The 19,554-nt window shown below is 42.8% G+C and overlaps 1 protein-coding gene and 1 pseudogene across 7 annotated transcripts in view; both read left to right on the top strand.

The window, feature by feature from the left end:
* Positions 1-19,554, top strand: part of BCL2 (BCL2 apoptosis regulator) — a 167,408-nt gene that overhangs the window by 78,035 nt on the left and 69,819 nt on the right. The window contains exon 3 of one of the 7 annotated variants that reach the window (XM_027575636.2): positions 10,349-10,606. The exons of 4 other annotated variants lie outside the window; for them this stretch is intronic. In XM_027575636.2, coding sequence (XP_027431437.1) covers positions 10,349-10,381 — 33 coding nt within the window. In that variant the 3' untranslated portion in view covers positions 10,382-10,606. 2 more of the 7 variants (XM_027575633.1, XM_027575638.1) reach the window with 2 other exon arrangements.
* LOC113912996 lies at positions 591-1,498 on the top strand (annotated as a pseudogene).

Here is a 19,554-nt window from a genome sequence, read left to right as displayed (position 1 = left end):
AGATGTGTGCCAAAATCTCTCACTATAATTTGAATTGTTACATTCATAGAACTAACTCAGTTTTTGCTATATATAAACTTGATACTGTATGTTAGGTACACAGCAGGCTTCCTGGTGAATATCCTTTTATCATTAAGCTGCAACCCTCATTAACCCCGCCCCCCCGCCCCGCAACTACTCTTGGCTCTGAAGTCTATTTGATTGGATTCATTTATTCATTCAATTAAAAGAAATATTTATTGAATATTTATTATTTGTAGGGACACTTACTTTTTGAACGCATTATTTTATGTGGATCCCTGCTGTAACAGTATGTTTTAGGCTTCTCTCTTGTAAACAGCTAGAGTTTTACAGAATTCAATCTGAAGATTTCTGCCTTTTAATGGCTTTGTTTAAGCCATTTACATTTATTTTGATAAGTCATATATTTGGAATTCACTAGAAACCCAAATGTTTTCTATATGCCATGCTCCTTCTTTACTTACTTTTTCTTCCTATTCTGTCTTCTATTAGATGACTTGAGTTTTCCTGTTGATTTTGCTTTCCTTTCCCTGTGTCCACTCCTTGCTCCTTGTGCAGTGCTAGGCCCCCTGGCCCTGGCCACCACACTCAAAGTCTAGCCCGAATCCCAAGCCCAGGTGGATAGGTTCTGTGAAGACAGACGACCTACTCAGGAGTGATTTCCCCAAGACGACTTCTGAGCTAGCAGCATTTGTAAAGGATCCAGCTCTCAATGAAGCTCACCTGAGCAATCTAAAGGCCCCTTTGGATATTCTGGTGCCTGATCCCATGAAGGGGAAAGAGAAGGAAGAGCAGAAGAAACTGCAGGAGAAGGAAGAAATGCATTAAAAGATGAAAGGGCAAGCTGAAGGCCAAGGTTTTCCCAGTAGTCCAGTGAATGGCAAGATCATGATCCTCTTATAGCACCTGACACCTGGGAATGAGGGGATGTCACTGAGCAGTCAGCCTGGTCCTAACCTGGCTCCAGCTGCAGATACCTCAGATTGAGGAGAGGACCCGTTTTGGAGTGGCTGTCCAGCAGCAGGTGTGTGAGCTGATGACCACCCTTCACCCCGAGCTGGAAACCTCCCACACTCCAGTCTCCAAGGATTCCTCTGAATGGGGCAATGTAGCCAAGCAATCCCGTGGGTGCAGTGATCCACAGCTGGTGTGTGAGCTGGATGAGGCAGAGTCGTGGGACTTTGGCGGGTGGTCATGGAGATCCACCAGGTTCAAGAAGCTCAGGAAGCCCAGGGGAGAAAAAAGGGAACGATGGATTCAGAGCCCTCCCTTTCATTATGTGATGAGCCCAGCAGATACATTCCTGCCTCTAACTGGAGCTCCAGACTTTCCCCACCTTCCTCCTCTTGAGGTTTCTCCCTCACCTTGTGTCCCAGGCACAATAAATATGGTTATACCATTAAAAAAAAGGATTGCTGTTTTCGTCTTGATTCGTAATGTAGGTGATTTGTTCCATTATTTCAGCTGTTACCCTTAAACCTTAAAAATTGTATTTAACAGAGTCTAAAATTAAAGTTTATCTGTATCTCTGTTTGCTTCCAAAACAATATGACAGACTCCTTAGAACATTTTTACGAGGCTTTCTCTCTTACATTCTGATATGACACCATTGGAAATTTTATCATCTATCATTTTGTTTGTCTTTTTGTCCCCAACCAATTTTCTTTTTTACAGATCTACTTTTCAAAATTTATCAAAATATATGCCGTTTTATTTACACTGTAGTTAAGAGCATGATATCTAAAAGCAAACTGCCTGAATTTGAATCCCAATTTTATGTAAGTCACTTAGAATGGTACCTGGTATGCAGTAAAGTACAGAGTAAGCCCTCAGTAAATGTTACTATGTTGCTTCTTGGATTCTGTTCATCCTTTCTCAGTTCAAATACTTCTTACTGAAGTACATCTCGGGGTAGTTATTACATCAAGGATTTGAGAATATTAAACTATCTCTCTCAGTCTCTATCTGAAAATATCTTTAATTTACCCTCAGTCTTGAATAATTATTTTTTAGGTATAGAATTCTATGTAGATATGTTTCCTCAGCATTTGAAATTATTACTTCTTTGCTTTCCAGCACCTATCATTGATGAGATGAGGTTGTTGCTAGTCTGTCGTTTGCTTAGATGTGTCTATTTTTTTCTAATTGCTTTACAGATTTTTTTTTCTTTTGGTTCTTGTCTTTGACGATCTGCAGTTTCACCACAATCCCATCTGGGATTCAGTATGCTTCTTAAATCTAAGGATTTCTAATATTCATCAATTTTGAAACATTCTCAGTCATAATCTCTGAATGTTGTCTCTCCCCAGTTGTTTGTTACAGCTTCCCTAGCCCGCTGTTACATGTATGTTAGACCTTGGTATTCTCTTCCTCATGTCTCTTAACCATTTTTTTTTTTATATTTCCCAATCTCTATTTTCCTGTGGTTGATTTTTTTCTTAATCTCCCCCTACCCTTTCCTTTCCTGTCCTCCTAAGGTAAGCAACGTAAACATCTGGCATGCATCCTTCCACACATTTCCTGATGCTCATATAAACACATGGCACATATATATCCATATAAATTAAATAACAGTGTTTTGGTTTTGTTTGCAAAAAAATCCAGTCATACCATATGCATTACTTCACAACCTATCTTGCTCTTTTAGTAACATATTCAGGATATCCTTCCAGATAAATAGATACAAATTTAACCAGTTTTTAAAAATAGCTAAGTAAATTCTAAGGTATGGCTGTTCTACGATTTATTGAGCTGTTCCACACTATTGGTGAACACAAGTTATTTTCAGTTTTATGTCTCCATAAACATTGTAGACAAAAACATCCTTGCACATATTTACTTATGTGCTGTTTCCTTAATTTCTGTGGGAACAAATTCTACCCTACCCTGCTTTGCCCAGTCCCCCTCCTAAAGAACATCACTTTCTATATTTTAGCTTTTTCTTCTGATATATATATATATAGTAATATATATATACTTTTTTAATTTTATCAATTTTCTTCATGATACCATAACTTTATTCTAGTAAATAAAGACCTACCTTTTTTTACATAACTGTATCCACTGCTTACCCTCTGCTTTCTCCCAGTATAATTATATTGCAATGTCTTATTAAATCAAGTGTTAGTGTTTTCCCTATTTTGCCTACGTGAATAACATTATCAGCAGAACTTTTTATTTTCATGAAGTTAATATCTGTCTTGTTTTTTTCATTTCCTTAGTGTTCTTCATACCTATTGCAGATTTTCCCTGTATCTTTCATAGCCTCACAAGTACATTTTGCCACAAGGCTGATCACATCAGTAATCTGTTGGTTCCACTTATTTTCTTGGTGACATCCTTTCTGCAGACTTCCATTTTCCTTTTATCCGAACTTTTCTCTAGGCCTGCTGTACACCTATCATGCTGTGATATCTCTTGTTATTCTAGAACTTTCCATTGCCTTTCTTCTGAGTTGGATCCCCTTTCCTGATTTACTTCATTGCTTGAGGGAGCACACTCTCCAGCAGGTTATCAGAATTAAAACCTAGTGCAGTGTGGTGGCCCTCAGTACGTCTTTCTCTTGATCAACCTGGCCCAGTCTGGACGAACTGCTCTCTATGCCTGGGGCCCAGCTGTCTGCTCCCTTCACTACATTATCCCTCTATACCTTAGTCTTATGTGGAATTGCATAAAATTCCCTCTTTTTTCCACTTACTCATTTTAGTGTTTCCCAGCCTGCATGGCCTATCAAAAATGGACCCACAAGAGTTATATATCCACATTTTGAATGTCTCTAAAGGTCTTTATTCTCTCTTCTCACTTGATGCCTTGTCTATCTTGCACAAGGAAATCTAAGTCAAAAATAAATTTTCTTGGGGCGCCTGGGTGGCTCAGTCGTTAAGCGACTGCCTTTGGCTCAGGTCATGATCCCGGGGTCCTGGGATCAAGCCCCACGTTGGGCTCTCTGCTCGGTGGGAGGCCTGCTTCTCCCTCTCCCACTCCCCCTGCTTGCATTCCCTCTCTCGCTGTGTCTCTCTCTGTCAAATAAATAAATAAAAAAATCTTTAAAAAAATTTTTTCTTCTGAAGTTTGAAGATGTTGCTCTTATGTATGCTAACTCCCAGTGTTGTGGTTAGAAGACTAAACCCATTCTCATTCTTGATGCTTTGTACCTGATTTTTTTCATTTTCCCTAAAACTCATAGAATCTTGCCTTTTCCCCAGGATTCTAAATTTCACAGTAATTTTCCTCTTCATGAATCTGTTTTCACTTATTGTACTGAACACTCAATGTGTTCTTTCAATATGCTGATACTTGCTTCTCTCTATTAGTTCCATTTTTCTTTCCAGAACTCCTATTATTTGTATGTTGTACTTTCTAGGCCAGTCCTCTGATTTGCTCACATTTTCTTTCCTGTTTCCTGTCTCTTTATCATTTTGCTCTTTTGGGGGCAATTTCTTAAACTTCAATTTCCAACCTGTCGATTGGGTTTTCTTTTTTGTTATTGTTTTAAATTTCCTCTTTTCATCTATAAATAGTTGTTTTTTTGTTTGTTTTTGGGGTTTTTTTTAGCATTTTGTTCTGTTTTCATGTGTATGACATTCTCTTAGCTTTCTGAGAAAAAAAATGTATTCTCTTTTGAAATTTTCTTCTTCCTTCATGATCTCTGTTTCCTCCCCATCACCTTTTCCTCTTTGTCTGTTTTGAACTCTGTTTTTCATGTAGACGCTCTCCTTGCATGTTTGGTAATCCTTGGCTGTCTGCCTTTATTCAAGAATGAAGAACTAATAAGCTTATTAGAAGCCCTGAGGATGTGTGAGGGGCTGGCTAACTTTGAGCATCCCTGTGGAATAATATGTTTATGCCATTTGTTGGGGAACTCCTAAAGTCAACCCCTAAAGATGGGAAATATCGGGGATAGTCAGAATCTCCAGAGAACACTCTTCCAAACTCTCACACGAAGGGTAAAGATCTTCCTGTGAGAGCTGAGAGCTTCAGGGAGGAATAGAGTGCAGGGGTCAGCATTTAGAATATGACTTTCTGTTTGTTTGCTGGACGGCATCCCACAATCCGGGAATCTTCTCTCCAGAGACAAACCTCCAGTTTCACCCATTGGGATAGAGTCTGCTGCCCAGTAGGATGGAGTTGAGGGGGGGGACCTGAGATCTGGAAATATAATTGGTTCTTAAAAAGCTTTCATTCCATTCTCCTTATTTTAGTCACTTCTCTCCTCTTCTCCCTCCCCAGTTCCAGACATAACTAGCGCTATCTGTTCCTGGACCTCTGGAGCATCTGCTGTTTGGCTCATAACGTTCCCTATTCCTGGTTTAGAATTCAGCATCCTTTGATCTGCTAGTTCTATTGCTGTTTGTCCATCTGTTTTCCATCTTCCAAAATCTTGTTACTATTATTTCTTCACCTGTTCTCCTTACCCTTGTGGGTTTATGTCTTTTAAATAGTTGTTTTCCCTAGTTTTAGTGAGATTCATGTGAGACCAACATTAGACCTGTGTTTTCAATTCTCCACTTTTATTTAGAAGTCCTTTGTTACCTTTTAGTTGATTTCCTCAAATCTATTCTTCTAGTTCACTAGTTCTATATTTGCATTATTCTACTATCTAACTTTTCTACTGAGTTACTTTTTTTAGTAACATATAATGTATTATTTGTTTCAGGAGTACAGATCTGTGATTCATCAGTCTTACACAATTCACAGCACTCACCATAGCACCTACCCTCCCCAATGTCTATCACCCAGCCACCCCATCCCCCACCCCCCTCCCCTCCAGCAACCCTCAGTTTGTTTCCTGAGGTTAAGAGTCTCTTATGGTTTGTCTCCCTCTCTGATTTCATCCTGTTTGATTTGCCTTCCCTTCCCCTATGATCATCTGTCTTGTTTCTCAAATTCCACTGAGTTATTTTTAAGAGTTTTATTTTTTTATTGTATTTTGCTTTGTTTTTTTTCAAATCTGCCTATTTTCTTTTCCATTTACTCTTATTTCATTCTGGTTTTATCTTATATGACTTTAATAATTATAAGCAATCTTATTTTGTAATCCACTTCAGATTCTAGTATTTTTCCAGTTCTTAGGATTTTAGTTTTTCAAAATTTCCCTTTATGACTATCCCTCATGGTAGTTTATTTCCGTGTGTGTGTGTGTGTGTGTGTGTGTGTGTGTGTGTTTTGGCAAGTTCATCTCACACAGATTTCTTTTCTATGGGAATCTTGAGTCCTGAGTTGTGACATTGTCCCTACATGGTGGCCACATACTTGTTTTTTCTGGAGATCTAAGGAATTTCAGTGGTCCTATAATTGTGTGTATGTTCATTTCTCATCATGGGACTCCTACACTTAGATGTATAGATAGTGTAAATTCTGGTCCTATAACTGAATATCGTTCATGTTTAGGGCTTTGATTTTGTCAAGGTGTCCTAAGTTCTGAATATAAGGCAATTATCTGCCCTTTATCTTTGGCCTAAAGGGCAGAGTGCTTTTAGTTTCTTTTTCATGGATAAGGTGACTTGTTAAGGCTTTGAGATTTATGAACGGGGCTCAGTTCTAACCGCCCCCCACCATGACCCTTCATGAGCATTAGAATCTAATCACAATCCCCAGATTTCTAGGAGCGTTTGTGTAAATCTGAAACTCTCTTTGGGTGTCATGGAGTCAACTTTTTGTTAAAGCTCTGGTTTCAATTTTTTTTTTAACATTTTATTTATTTAAGAGAGACAGAGAGGGAGAGAGAGAGAGGAGCAGAGGGAGAGGGACAAGCAGACTCTGCACTGAGCATGGAGCCCAGTGCAGGGCTGGATCGCACAACCCACAATCAAGAGTTGGACGCCGGGCTGACTGAGCCACCCAGGTGCCCCTCTGGTTTCAATTTTTATCTTCATTCCTGTATCCTGTGCTTCTTTCCCTTCCTTCCTTTTTTTCCTAGCTCGGCTCTGTGATGTTTTATTGAGAATTTCACATCTTTGTAGTGGGAAGAGACCCACAGGATTAGCCCAATGTTTGCCATTTTGCTGAAATTAACACTCACATCCACTATTGAGCTAAACCTAGAACATACTAAACAAAAGCTAGAGTCAAATGTAGAGGTTCATGGATCGCCAGAGATCGAAAGATTCTTAGAGACTACTTCACCCAACCCTAGCATTTTATTTAAGGAAACTTGGGCCCAAAACTAATGAAACCGCTTGCCCACAGACACTTGGCCAGTTAGTGAAAAGGCTGGGGATAGAGCTCAAAGGGTGGCCACTTTTTTGCTGACCACATCACAGAGAGGAGCACTGTCATCTAGCAGCTAGCACTTGTCTGGTTTCAAGACACCTCAATCTGATGATTGTGACTTAAATCACTGTAAGATTTTGGGAAATCCACATAGACCCTTGCGTTTCTCCTGTCTTGTTTTTATCTTCTGGAATGGAAAGTAATAATGCTTGTAGGATCACTCAGGTCATTTATTCCTATCCCAATTTTGTTTTCTACTTTTATTTTTTCAGAGAACAATATCTTTTTCTCTCTTTTTTTCTTTTTCTTTCCTTTGGGGCCCAGTTCAGGTTTCCATCATCTTCCAGAAACCTTCCCTGAAGTCTGAAGCCCAGAGAGGGTTTTCCTCTTCTCTGACTCCTTTTAAAATTGTCATTTGAACTTCACAATTGGCACCATATTATGAATATTTCTGACCCTGTTTAATTACTGGATATGTATGTACTTTCCCCAGCTAAGTTGTAATGGCTAGTTTGTAGAAATCATACTTATGCATCTTTACCATTTCCCAAAGTGGTTTTCTTGATTAATTGAAGAGGAAACAACTTAGAGGAAATAGGAAAAACTGAGATAGAGCCTGGGCTTTGTGTCAGGAAGCCTGGATCCTGCCCCTTTTCTCAGCATCAGCTCCCTGTATTTGAGCAAACTGTCTTCCCTTGTACGGACAGGCCACAGAAGTCCAACAGTACACTCATAATAGAGTGGTCATGTAATTTATCATTCAAACTGCAAAGTTATGAGAATAAGGGGGCACTATTAATAATTTTACAAGGACAACAGGTGTAAAGCAGGATGCTCCCTGACAAGCTGAGACACATGGTCGCCTTATGTCATAGATCACCTTGGGCTCTTCAGAAAAATTTGCAGAGCTGTTATCAAAATACCAGTCTTCAAACCCGAAATTATCATCCCTTAATGAAAGTTTTCATCTATTAGCACAACTTCATAGGTAATAAAACTTTTAGTTTTCCCAGACCTTGTTTTCTCAGCTACTTTCATGGCTTTAAATGCTCATTATAACTGAAGTTAACATAAATTATGGGGTTTGAGACTCAGTACTGCTAAGAGACGAACGCCTTTATTTTCCATATCAATCCACTCTCTGTCCCAGAAGGAAAGAACGCCCCTGATTTCCAGAGTCGTGAGCCTTCTTGGGTGCTCTTTGAAGCATAGGATCTTACCTCTGCTATATCCAGTGATGGAGGGAAGTGCTGTGAATGATTGCTGATCCACAAGAGTGGACACATCTTCAAATAATGGTGTGTTTGGTGGCTTAGCATAGTAAGGTGAGTAGGTCTTTTAAAAAGATGCATTATAAAAGCACCATGGCTCACTAACTAGCTTGCTTCTACAGCTCCTGCTATAGTTCTCTGTACATAGTAGGTACCTCATAAAGGTTTGTTAGCTTGAAATTCTGAGAAACACTTGGAAGACAGCGGTAGCTAAGTAAACTCACTTACCAGTGCTAGTAATTTCATTACTGCCTATGCTTAGGGAGTACTGGCATGGTTGGGGCATGGTGTTGGAATGCAAAGAAAAACAGACACTATCTCTACCCTCCAGTATTTTATGATCTAGAGGCAGCTTCAGAGCATAAACAACTAAGTCTAAGAAATTTCAGGAGAAAGACCAATCAATTTTGACCTGGGGGAGTTAAGTGGCATTTGAGCTAGGTCTGAAAAGTAGGATTTTTTCCTAGGTCAGAGAGGGGAGAAGGCCATTTCACACAGTGGGAATAGCATGAACAAAAACCCATAAGAAGACGATTGCTTAGTATGTTTGGGGAATCAGAAGAAACCTAACGTGTTTGGAAGATAAGCTTTAATAGGTGGTGGGATGTGAAAGGCAGCAGTCCCTTAATGTCAAACTTGGGAACTCAGGTTTTATTATGGAGACAATGGGAATCACGTAGTTTTGTGTCTGTGCAGGGCTGTCAACTGACCCACGTATGGAATGATAACCTGGTGGCAGGAGACCAGTTGTGAAGAGGCTCTTGTGTCTGGGAGAGAGATAAAGACAGAAGGATAAAAAGAAGGAGCCAGATTCGAGATACAGAGCTGGCAGTTGGTTGGATGTTGGGCTGAGGAGGAGGAGGAGGAGGGAAGAACCAAGCGCAGCACCCGGGAACTGAGTAGGTGATGACGCCGTGAAAAGACCCTGAAAAGCCAGAGGGGAGCAGAGTTGGTAGATCTTTCTGGAGAGGTTTGTGAGGAGATGAAGTGAGATAGTGCATGCAGAAACCTTCAACAGTTGCTTTGCATAAGGGAGGTGTTTAATAAACACTAAATTAAAAGAAGGAGGGTAGGAAGGGAAGAAAGGAGGGAGGGAACTTCTGTCTCCACACTGTACCACAACAGGGAAGACGTTTCGGATGTTGGGAGATCCAGCAGGAATCATTCGTTGGGGCTGTGTTCCTGTCAACGCACTTGCTAATTATTTCATGTCAGTTGGGTATATAGACCAGGAGAGAGCTCAGAAAAAGTAAAAGACCAGAATTTGCTGGGGCCAGACAGAGGAGAGGTGAGCTTCGAGCCAAACTTGGAGGAAGAGAGAGAAGTGGAGTGATGAAGAGGACCTGCGGAGACAGAGGGAAGCAAGAAGGCAGACTCGAACACGCCAACCATACAGGGAGCGAGAAAGGTGCTGGTTGACATTGGAGGGAGTGTCCACATGTGGAGAAATGTCACTGGGTGAGCTGTGGGGGCGTTGTCTGGAGGAGGATGTTGCTTACTTTCTGATGAGCCTATCCTGAAATTCGGTCAGGAGAACCCTGTTCTTGTAATAACCAGCCCTATTCCTCCTAAATTCTTTCTGACCGTTTGGACTAAGAGCAAGAAACCAAGAAATCAAGTCACAGGGACTTTTTCTGGGGAGCCATTTCAGGATAACTCAATCAATCCCTTTGTTGGAAGTACTGGCCAGTACTTTGTCTTACAAAATGACTTTTGGTTTCTTGGCCTCGGTCTTTGATTATCGCATAAACATTTTAGTTTCATGATTACACTGTTTTCAGAGGGTAATGCATGGAGTGCGGTCCTAAAATTGTTTGCCTTCAGTTCTATCACATCTGTTTCAGGAATGCCAGAAAACAGAAACACTGTTTACTTAGTCAATTGCCTCAATTAGAGCACCTGAGAGAGAGAATGTATAAAATCTGGCAGTTGGCATGACGTCTCACCGTGAATCAGAAAATCCTGAAGCGGGAAGTTCTTGAGAGGCCTTCCTTCTGCCACCTTCTTCAGCCTGGTGCCACCATCCCTCTCCTGAACGCTTCTCCTGAAGGGGAGTTCCCAGAATGTGCCAACTTCTAGGCAAAAAGAGCAAACCACAGTTGTTATGTTGGCCACTGTATCAAATGAATGCAACCCAGAAGTTACCTGGGAATATTTTTATTTGATCTATAGAATCCCCTTGTCTGTTTGAGGCAATGCTTGTCAATGACGTATTTCTCTTTTGTGTGGAGAAAGGCTTTTAATGTCATCTCCTCATGTAATTTCTCTTCATCTTCGTCTTCATCACCATAGACTTATTTTGTCTTTTCCTTTGGGTATCATGCCTTCTCTTGATATGGGTTCCACAAAATGGCTGCAGTCAGAGATTTGATATTAAAAATGGGCCAGTCTCAAAAACAATGACAGTTCTCTGTAATTTTGATCAAATCACCTGACTTGGACATTTGGCTGGGTGGCTGTGGGCATTCATATAAAACTTCACGAAGTGCCACTGAAACCTAGCTGTTCATCCTCGGCAGCGTTTCACTCATCCATCCCTTTATTTAGAAAACATCCGAGGCCTACTCTTTCCACCATTTCCTCTTTATTTGGGGCCACTAACAACCCCACAGTGACACCCCTGCTTCGTAAATAGGTTTTAACTTCTGCCTCCAGGGGCCGCTGCCTAATATCCTAAAACCATAATTCTTTTAAATAATATATTGTTTTAGGGGCACCTGGGTGGCTCAGACGTTAAGCATCTGCCTTCGGCTCAGGTCATGGTCCCAGGGTCCTGGGATCGAGCCCCACATCGGGCTCCCTGCTCCGCGGGAAGCCTGCTTCTCCCTCTCCCACTCCCCCTGCTTGTGTTCCCTCTCTCGCTGTGTCTTTCTCTGTCGAATAAATAAATAAAACCTTTGAAAAATAATAATAATGTATTGTTTTGATTATGGTGTGTTTTTTGCAGAAAATTGGGAAAATAGAGAAAAGCAAAAAGAAGGGAAACAAATCACTCATAATCCACCACCACCAAAAAACCCCAGCCTATTGTTAATCCGTTGGTACACATCCTAAAGTTGTTCTTCTGTCTTTGCCCAGCACTGAGAAGCTTCCCAGTGTGGCCCCAGCTCGACGCTAACAACCTTCCCTGTCTGCTTGCTTTTGCTCTGGGGACCTATACAGCCTTGCATGGGACGTTTTCATATGTCCCCTTCACTGATATTTTTTTTTCTGATTCTATAAATAATACATGTGGTTGTAAATATTTTTTTAAATACATATAAGGAATAAAGTAAGATTTCTCTTTTAAAACATCTCAACCTCCTGCAGTAAAAAACATTGATATTTTTGCAGACCATCCCATCATCATCAGTTCACCTCCGTGTGCCTGAGTGCACACACATGATTTCCTATAAATGAGATCATAGCATCCATGTGGTTTTTATGGTTGACATCTTTCATTTTCACTTATTACTTCCCTCCCACTTCCTTTCATCCCTGCACCCCTAATCCCTCTCCCCTGTGTTGCCAGTGTTATCAACCTTGCATATATCCTTCTATGCTTTACTCCACGCTCATGTCATTATATCAAACATGAGAGAGATAGTCACACATACCTGTTGTGATTCTTGTCATTGCTTTATAAAAATCAGATCATATCATATGTCCTCCCTGCATCTTGCTTTTTCCTCACTTAAAAATGATATGTTGTTTAAATCCCTCCATTCTTTCTTTTTCTTTTTTTCTTTTCTTCATTAGAGAGAGAGGAGGGGCAGAGGAAGAGGGAGAGAGAAATTCTTAAGCAGGCTCCACACCCAGTGCGGAGCCCAGTGCAGGGCTCGATCTCACAACCCTGAGATCATGATCTGAGCTGAAGTCAAGAGTCAGACGCTCAGCCGACTAAGCCACCCAGGAGCCCCACATTGTTTCTTTTTCATGACTGCATATTACTCCTTGGTTGTCTGTAGCATGGCTTAGTAAATGATTCTATTATAAACAACACTGTAGTGAACATCCCTTTGTTCATGTAGGCATGGATACGGCTTCATCAATGGGCAGTGTTTTTAAATTCGGGTAGGTATTTTCAGATTGCTTTCTAAATGGCACAGAAATATCTTTTCCCACCAGCAGTGTATGAAAGTACTTTTTTCTGTATCCTTCTATGTGGCTATGACGTTGTCACCACCAAGGGGCAGTGCCTTTAAATTGCAGGAAAGGATGACGGGCAGCATCCCTTCGAAATCTCAAACTTCAAATCAAAAGGGGCCATAATTAAAACCATCACAGTGATATGTATAGAAAAGAATTCATTAAGAGGAGATCATGGTTTACTAGAGTTGGGTTTTGGGGAACTAATATTTGTAGAAATGAACCCTATGGCCTGAAGTGTTATTTTATTTTTAGGATGATTTTTTTTTTTTTAACCTAGCATGGCAGCTAGAAATATCCCTCTTGGCTTTAATTTGCTTCTTTATACAGTTTTTGTCAGAACTCAAAAGGTAAAACATGTCACACTCAACTTTTGAACTTTGAGTCAACCTTGAAACTATGCAGATGGATGTATGTCAAGGTGAGATCTGGTGAAAGTTTCCATGAACATGGTTTATATTTTAAATGCTTTTAAAATAACTGTCACTGTGGCATTAGAAGCAGGTGGAAGGGCTGTATCTCACAGACCATCTCCTGAGCTGTGCAGGGATGTTTGTCTCCCCTCCTTTTGTCCAAGATAGCAACACAGTCCCATTCTGTCCCTCCTCACTGCCTTTCTGCCTCTAAGTCATGGACTGTCTGGTTCTTTCTGTCCTCATCCTAGCTACAAGATCTGCCACCACTTCTCTTGTCCTTCTTTGTTCCTTCTGCCCCTCTCCCTTCCATTTCTCCCATATTTCTCAGCTTTCCCACAAAGAGGCTTGGCTTTTGCAGCTGTTGCCAACCATTGAGATTGCATTTTTGGACCAGCAAGCCTGCCCTCCCACATCATTTTGGGTGCAGCCTCAAGGCCATTGGCCTCTCTTAGCTGCTTTCATCCCTAATTTTTCTGTTGATAGACTCTCCACCTGACACAGGTGCTTTTCCCATCCCCCTTTAACTTTTTTTTTTTTTATCTGACATCATTTGGGAACCCTGAGTCCCTACGGGCCTGAGGCTTCCCTTTACTTTGAGGTAGAAATAGATTTTATCTCTGAGAGAGTTCTGACCAGCCTGTTCTATTGGCTGTTGGTGTCCTACCAAGAATGTTGGCTGTTGGTGTCCTAACAAGTAAAGAACCTTTGGATTATTATGGATTGTTAGAACTGTGTGGAGAACAAATGAGGTAATCTAGAATATTGTTTCATTGTTCTTCAATGAATGTTCTCAGTGTCAGGGAAAGTCGTGAGTAGGATTCTGGTCTTAACTCCTTAATGCTGAATTTGCTCACGTTTGTAGGTTAGACAAAGCCTAAACATTATTTTGAGATAGTGTGTGTGTGTGTGTGTGTGTGTGTGTGTGTGTGTGTGTGTGTGTGTGTGGTTTAATATGTACAACTTGTCTGAACACAGTAGCTCTGTGGTTTATCTTTTACTGAGAATTGCTTTTTTTTTCTTTTCTAAGAAAATGCCAGTTTTCTAAACTAAAGTCTTTCTTGTGAGCGCATCAGCAGTGAGGGATGTTGTGTGAGGACGTGTTGGTGATAATAAGATCAAATAATCGCCCGATTTAGGTGCTTTTAACACAAATCATCTTGACTAAAATAGTATTAAGCATGTGATGCTGGCATGTGACATTTGAATATTGGCCAAGGAAAGCACTCAGGTCACTACGAATGGCTGCAAGAGTGCGAGATTTTCCTGTTTTACTGTTTTTTCATACATTTTTGTTTGAGAATCTGAAACCAACCTTTATAGTTTGTGGAGGGAAAGTGACATGGACAGTCAGCATGAATCTATTTACCTGCTTTTCCCTCTTGTGGCTCATAAGAATTCAGGTCCCTTAGTCCTAATCTAGAGCAATGTATAAATTAGGGGACATGCATCTTAACAACTTTGAAATTTCTAGATGTTCTTTCTCTCTGACACCCCCTTCCCACAAGTCGTTTCCATATTTTTTCATCCTTTATGTAAAGGTAGCAATCTATATTTGACAAGGCTTAGAATTCACACCTAAGATACCTGGGTCCCACTTGCACCTTATGGCCACTTCTCACTGTGAGAGTCCCAATAGCCTTGGTTTTCAAATCTCTAAAATGGGACACCCTACCTCACGTGGCTGTTAAAGGCACCATAACTTCCTGCCTTTCCTTCTTTCCTTTGGAGAAACTCAGAATTTTCAAAACTATCAAATGCAGTATTTTTAGGGTCACTTAGAAGTTGCCCCTAACAAGAGAAGACAACTGGAAATGCCATATTCTATTACCATATTTGTTAAAATCTGCCCCCCTCCACGGAGCAAACCAGTGACATTTCTGATAAAACCTGATCGCATCCTGATAAAGCCTGTGCCAGGAGCAGGACAACCGTAGATGATATGTCCCGGACCAGCCATGATTTCAGACCTTCACTCTGGCACCTCTGGGGAAGGGCCTTTTCACAGTGTGGCTCTGCTGTGTTGGCAAATGCTCCCTTAGCTGTGGACAGACAGAGATCACAGCCAAGTTAGAATAATGCCAGATGCCGTGACATATTATATTCGGAAGAAAAAGAACTACATGTCAGCAGCATCTTTTTGTCAAGTACCTGTTTCACTGCACATGTCTGAAGGACTGAAAATGAGGCCAGACTCCCTAAAACAAAATGTAGAAAGTCAGGAGCTTCCAAAACTACAGAGCTCTACCTATGGGAATTCGCTACGGATTAATAGTGACCACTAATGGACTCTTGTGGGCTGAGACTCTTGTGGGCTCAGAAAACCAGAACATCTTCATGTTTGAGTCAAGAGAACACAAGAGCAGCCAGCCCTCAAGAGACAGTTTTCGGAAGGCTCCGGGAAGATGGGAAGAAACAAGAGGCCATGGATGATGAGTAGCCACAGTGAGAACAGAGCAGCCTACGAGGTAGGGCTCGACGTTCAGGGTGAGGTGTATTGGAGTCGACGAGAAGGGCAGGAGATTTGGAACTGAGTGAGAGGACAGTCTAGATCCCCAGTGGGGATCCAGCGTGTGGGTGACGGGGACCAGCAGGAGGGCCCGGATCTTCAGGATCAGGCTGAGCGAGAAGCCACTGGATTTCTTTTTTTTTTTTTTTAAGATTTTATTTTTATTTATTCATAAGAGACAGAGAGAGAGAAGCAGAGGGAGAAGCAGGCTCCCCACCGAGCAGGGAGCCCAATGCGGGACTCGATCCCAGGACCCTGGGATCATGACCTGAGCCAAAGGCAAGACGCTTAACCATCTGAGCCACCCAGGCGCCCGCCACTGGATTTCTTTAGCGGAGTCCTGCAGGAGGGGATTGGCAAGAAAATATAAAACCTACAGCGCTGTGTGAGTGGCAGGCGGGAAATGAATTGACAGGAAGGTGGAGCGTCATGGGCAAGATAAGCTCATTCTGAGACACGACCGAACTAAAACCAGAGAAAATATTCTCTTAATCCAGTGTCTTTCATTCGTTACAAGTTCAGCATCTTTGTATGTCATTCACAAAAGAGCCAAATGCATTTAAATTTATATATTTGCTCACAGAATTGTGGTTAGAAACTCGTTGCTGATGGGAATGTTACGAATTAAGGGAGTGTGACCCGAATAACATAGGAACAGTGGGAGCACCACTTGAAGCCGTTGGTAAGGTAATAAAGACTCAGTGCTAACCTTACAGTCGCTATTTTGTAAAGAATAAAGGATCATTCTGTCTTGGGCCTGAAGTCCGCGCTACCCCTGCCCCAGGCCTCCCCCACGAAGGCCTCCAGGAATCGCCACCTGGGCATTCACCCTCTGTCCCCTCAACCTCTGTCCTCCCTTTGAGTGACGAGTCCAGGCCCTTCCAGGGGTCCCCAGCCTTCCCTCACCTTCCAGAATCTTCACCATCTCCCCTTCACCGCCTCCAAGTGTGTTCCGGGCTCCCAGTCCTGGAAACGATTGCCTTCCATCCTGCTGCCTGTCTGGACTGCTGCCAGCCTCCTGCCAGGGTTTTAAGCTCCTGCAAAGCTGCGCGGTCTTGGAGTTCTTCTCCTCACTCCCCGTCCCTGCTCCCCGCCCTCCGGAGAGCGGGGCTTCCGGGAAATGCAGACCTCAGCCCCAGGGCGGGCTGGGTTTCTTCTCTCCGGTTTCTCCCTCTTTGAGATCTCATGGACTCCCTCTAAACCTTTCAACTTGGATGCAAGGTGTTCCAAAACCCCCACCTCCAGACCTGACAGGTCTCCCGTTTTCATTCCAGATTTCCAGCTCTCTGCTGGTTACAGCTACTGGGATAACCCTCTGCCGTTTAGAACCTTGCTCCGCCTCTTCCTCCCCCAAACCTTAGTCTCCGGTAATGGGGGCACCTCGTCCTACCCCACATCTACTCATGTTTGGTTCCATCTTACTACTTTCTTCTGTGTCTGTAATCTCACTGATCGCTCGTCTCCTCCATTTCAAACTCTTGTCCTCATGGTGTTCTAGAAGTGAAAATGGATGGGCAGTCTACCACATCCTTACTGGATCTGTATGATCAGAAGAGGTCTAGGTCAAGGGAATGTAAGTCTAACTTGAATCATAAAAACAGAGAGTGTCGTGGCCCCTTGGTCAACTCCGAGACTTGAGCCAATTTGCAGACCCAGAACCCTCAACTGCGGGGGAGGCTAAGTCCCCCATTACACTGCCAAAAATTTATATTGTTAATTTTTCTCCCAGCCTTCCCCAAAGGGTCCTACAGCCTTTGATCAGAGTGTGCCCTGGAGAAAAGAAAATAAATCAGACCTTTTGAGGATTTTTGGACACTCGTTCTCAAAGGACACGAATTCCAGGAGACCCAAAGCATTGCTGTGGGCCACCAGTCTGAGGTCAGGAGATCCCTGTGGCTTGAGCTCCTTGGATTGGTCCCCACAGCACTTTGTGCAGGTGCAGGGGGCTCGCTGTGCAGGTCCGCCGTCCTCCCTCGCCTCGGCACGGCCAAAATACCTCTGCAACCTTTATATTCCCTGGCTCCAAACTTCCACGGGTGCCCGGTTCTGGGAAAGAACCAGTCTTCCTTAGCCTGATCGTTAAAACTGTCCACAAAGACTTCTTCCGCTCTCTGCAGCCTCGTTGGCCACAAGTCCTCACCCCAGCCCTCTGCCCTGCACCCTCCCCATCCTGATGGACAGCCCCCCAAACAGGGCACACTTTCTTTCCTCTCGCTTTTGCCTTTACTCACACCATTCCCTGCGTCTGGTATTGCTTTTTGGCTCCCTTCTCTGGATTTGTGTGATGCCTGGTTTTAGCACAAATATGCCATGTCCCCTCGTAAAACCTTTTTCTGCATTTTAGTCTTGTAACAGCCAGGAAAATGAGCAAGAAAGCGTGGACGGATTAATTCACCAGTCTTATGGGAACAGAGGGGATCCTTCGAGGTGTGGGTCGTTACCAATCTTCGTCAACAAAAGATTGCCTTGTTTATACCTGTTCTTCAGTAGTCAGCATTTTCTTAAATCTGCTGAAGGCGAAAGTGAGTTCTTTGTGTTTAAAAAATCATATGGGGGGCACAGAAATAAGAAATGTTCATTTTGTTTAATGCGTGAGTATATTCCACGGCAGGTGGCCTCTCAACTTGCCCAAATAAAACGGAATTGGTTGGCTGAAACCTATCAGCAGAGCAGGAGGAATAATGGCCAGGTGGCGGGACCAGGAGCAGATGGGAAATACTTAGATCTTCAGTTCTTCTTGTTAAGAGTCCCTCTAATCAAGTACCTCCCCTCAGCTGTGAAATAAACTTCCAGTACCTTTGAGTAGTCTTTTCTCTGAAAAGGTAATTTCCGTGCCAGTTTCTCCTTTTTTGTTCCCCTAAGTCAGGGTTAGAATATCCAGACAGTGTCAGTGGAGTCCATACAAGCTTGACTACTCCCAAGTTTTATTAAAAGTTTCCAGATCTCAGAGTCAAAATCAAAACAGCACAAAAGTTAAATTGAAAATGTGATAAATCTGGGGATTTTTTTTTTTTTTCAGACCAAACAAGGCAGCGTCACGCGGGGTGGGGGGGGGCGGTCTGTGCAGACTCTGCTTTGGAGGCCAAACGTCCTCATGCCTGGCTCAGCCACCCCAGCACTCTGGTAGACCCGGGCCGTCTAGACTTCTAGGTGCTAGATCCCCCGGAGGTACTTTTGGTCTTCAGGAATCATGATTCTCCATGCACCATTCGCCCTTAAACAACTTCGAATTATTCTTCTCCTTTGACTTACGCAGCATGGCTCTGTTGCTGGTTTTCTTCGCCCTTCTCTCCCTACTGCACTTCCATCTTCCTCTACCAACATTTGCAAAGCATTTCTGTAGCACCCGCTGGGGGCCAGAGCCACGCTTATTTGCATGGATCTATACAGAGACGAATGAGACACACCGCTGCTCTTCAGGGACTCACCCTACCGCCTCTCCACTCGTCTCCCTCCTCCGTCTGGAGCTCCGAGCGCTCGGAGTGCTCTCCAGGACCTTTCCCCCTGCTCCCTGTGCACGTGCCCCTTCCAGAAGGCTTTTTTTTTTTTTCCTCACGGTTTCAGTCATAAAACTATATTCCCAGTTTTTTTTTCTCATCTGTAGTACTGAATTTTCTCTTGCTTTCCCCCAGAATCAGTGTGTCCCCGGGCCAACCAGTTCCTCACAAGTGCTCCCCTCCTCTGTCAGGATCACCCCCGGTTTCCTTTTTCCCCCCAAAATGCCCAAATCTGGAAATCATCATAGGTCACACTCCCTTCTTTTGTCTGTGTTCAGAAATCAGTTGTTTAGGCTTCCTCCTTCACCTTTCCCGCTGCATCCATTCCGCCTGGTCCCGGTGGGCTTGCAGTGGCCCCAGCCCTCCCGGTGAACTCTGCACATCCGAGCCGACATCTCTTCTTTAAATCCCATCTTAAGGATGTCCCTCTCCTCACCCTTTTAGATCTCTGACAGCGTCTGACCCAGCGCCTTGCACACAATAGGCACATAACCAATGCTTGT

Source organism: Zalophus californianus, chromosome 14 (assembly GCF_009762305.2).
Source record: "Zalophus californianus isolate mZalCal1 chromosome 14, mZalCal1.pri.v2, whole genome shotgun sequence".
NCBI classification, from domain to species: domain Eukaryota; kingdom Metazoa; phylum Chordata; class Mammalia; order Carnivora; family Otariidae; genus Zalophus; species Zalophus californianus.
This window is presented reverse-complemented; position numbering and strand designations above follow the sequence as displayed.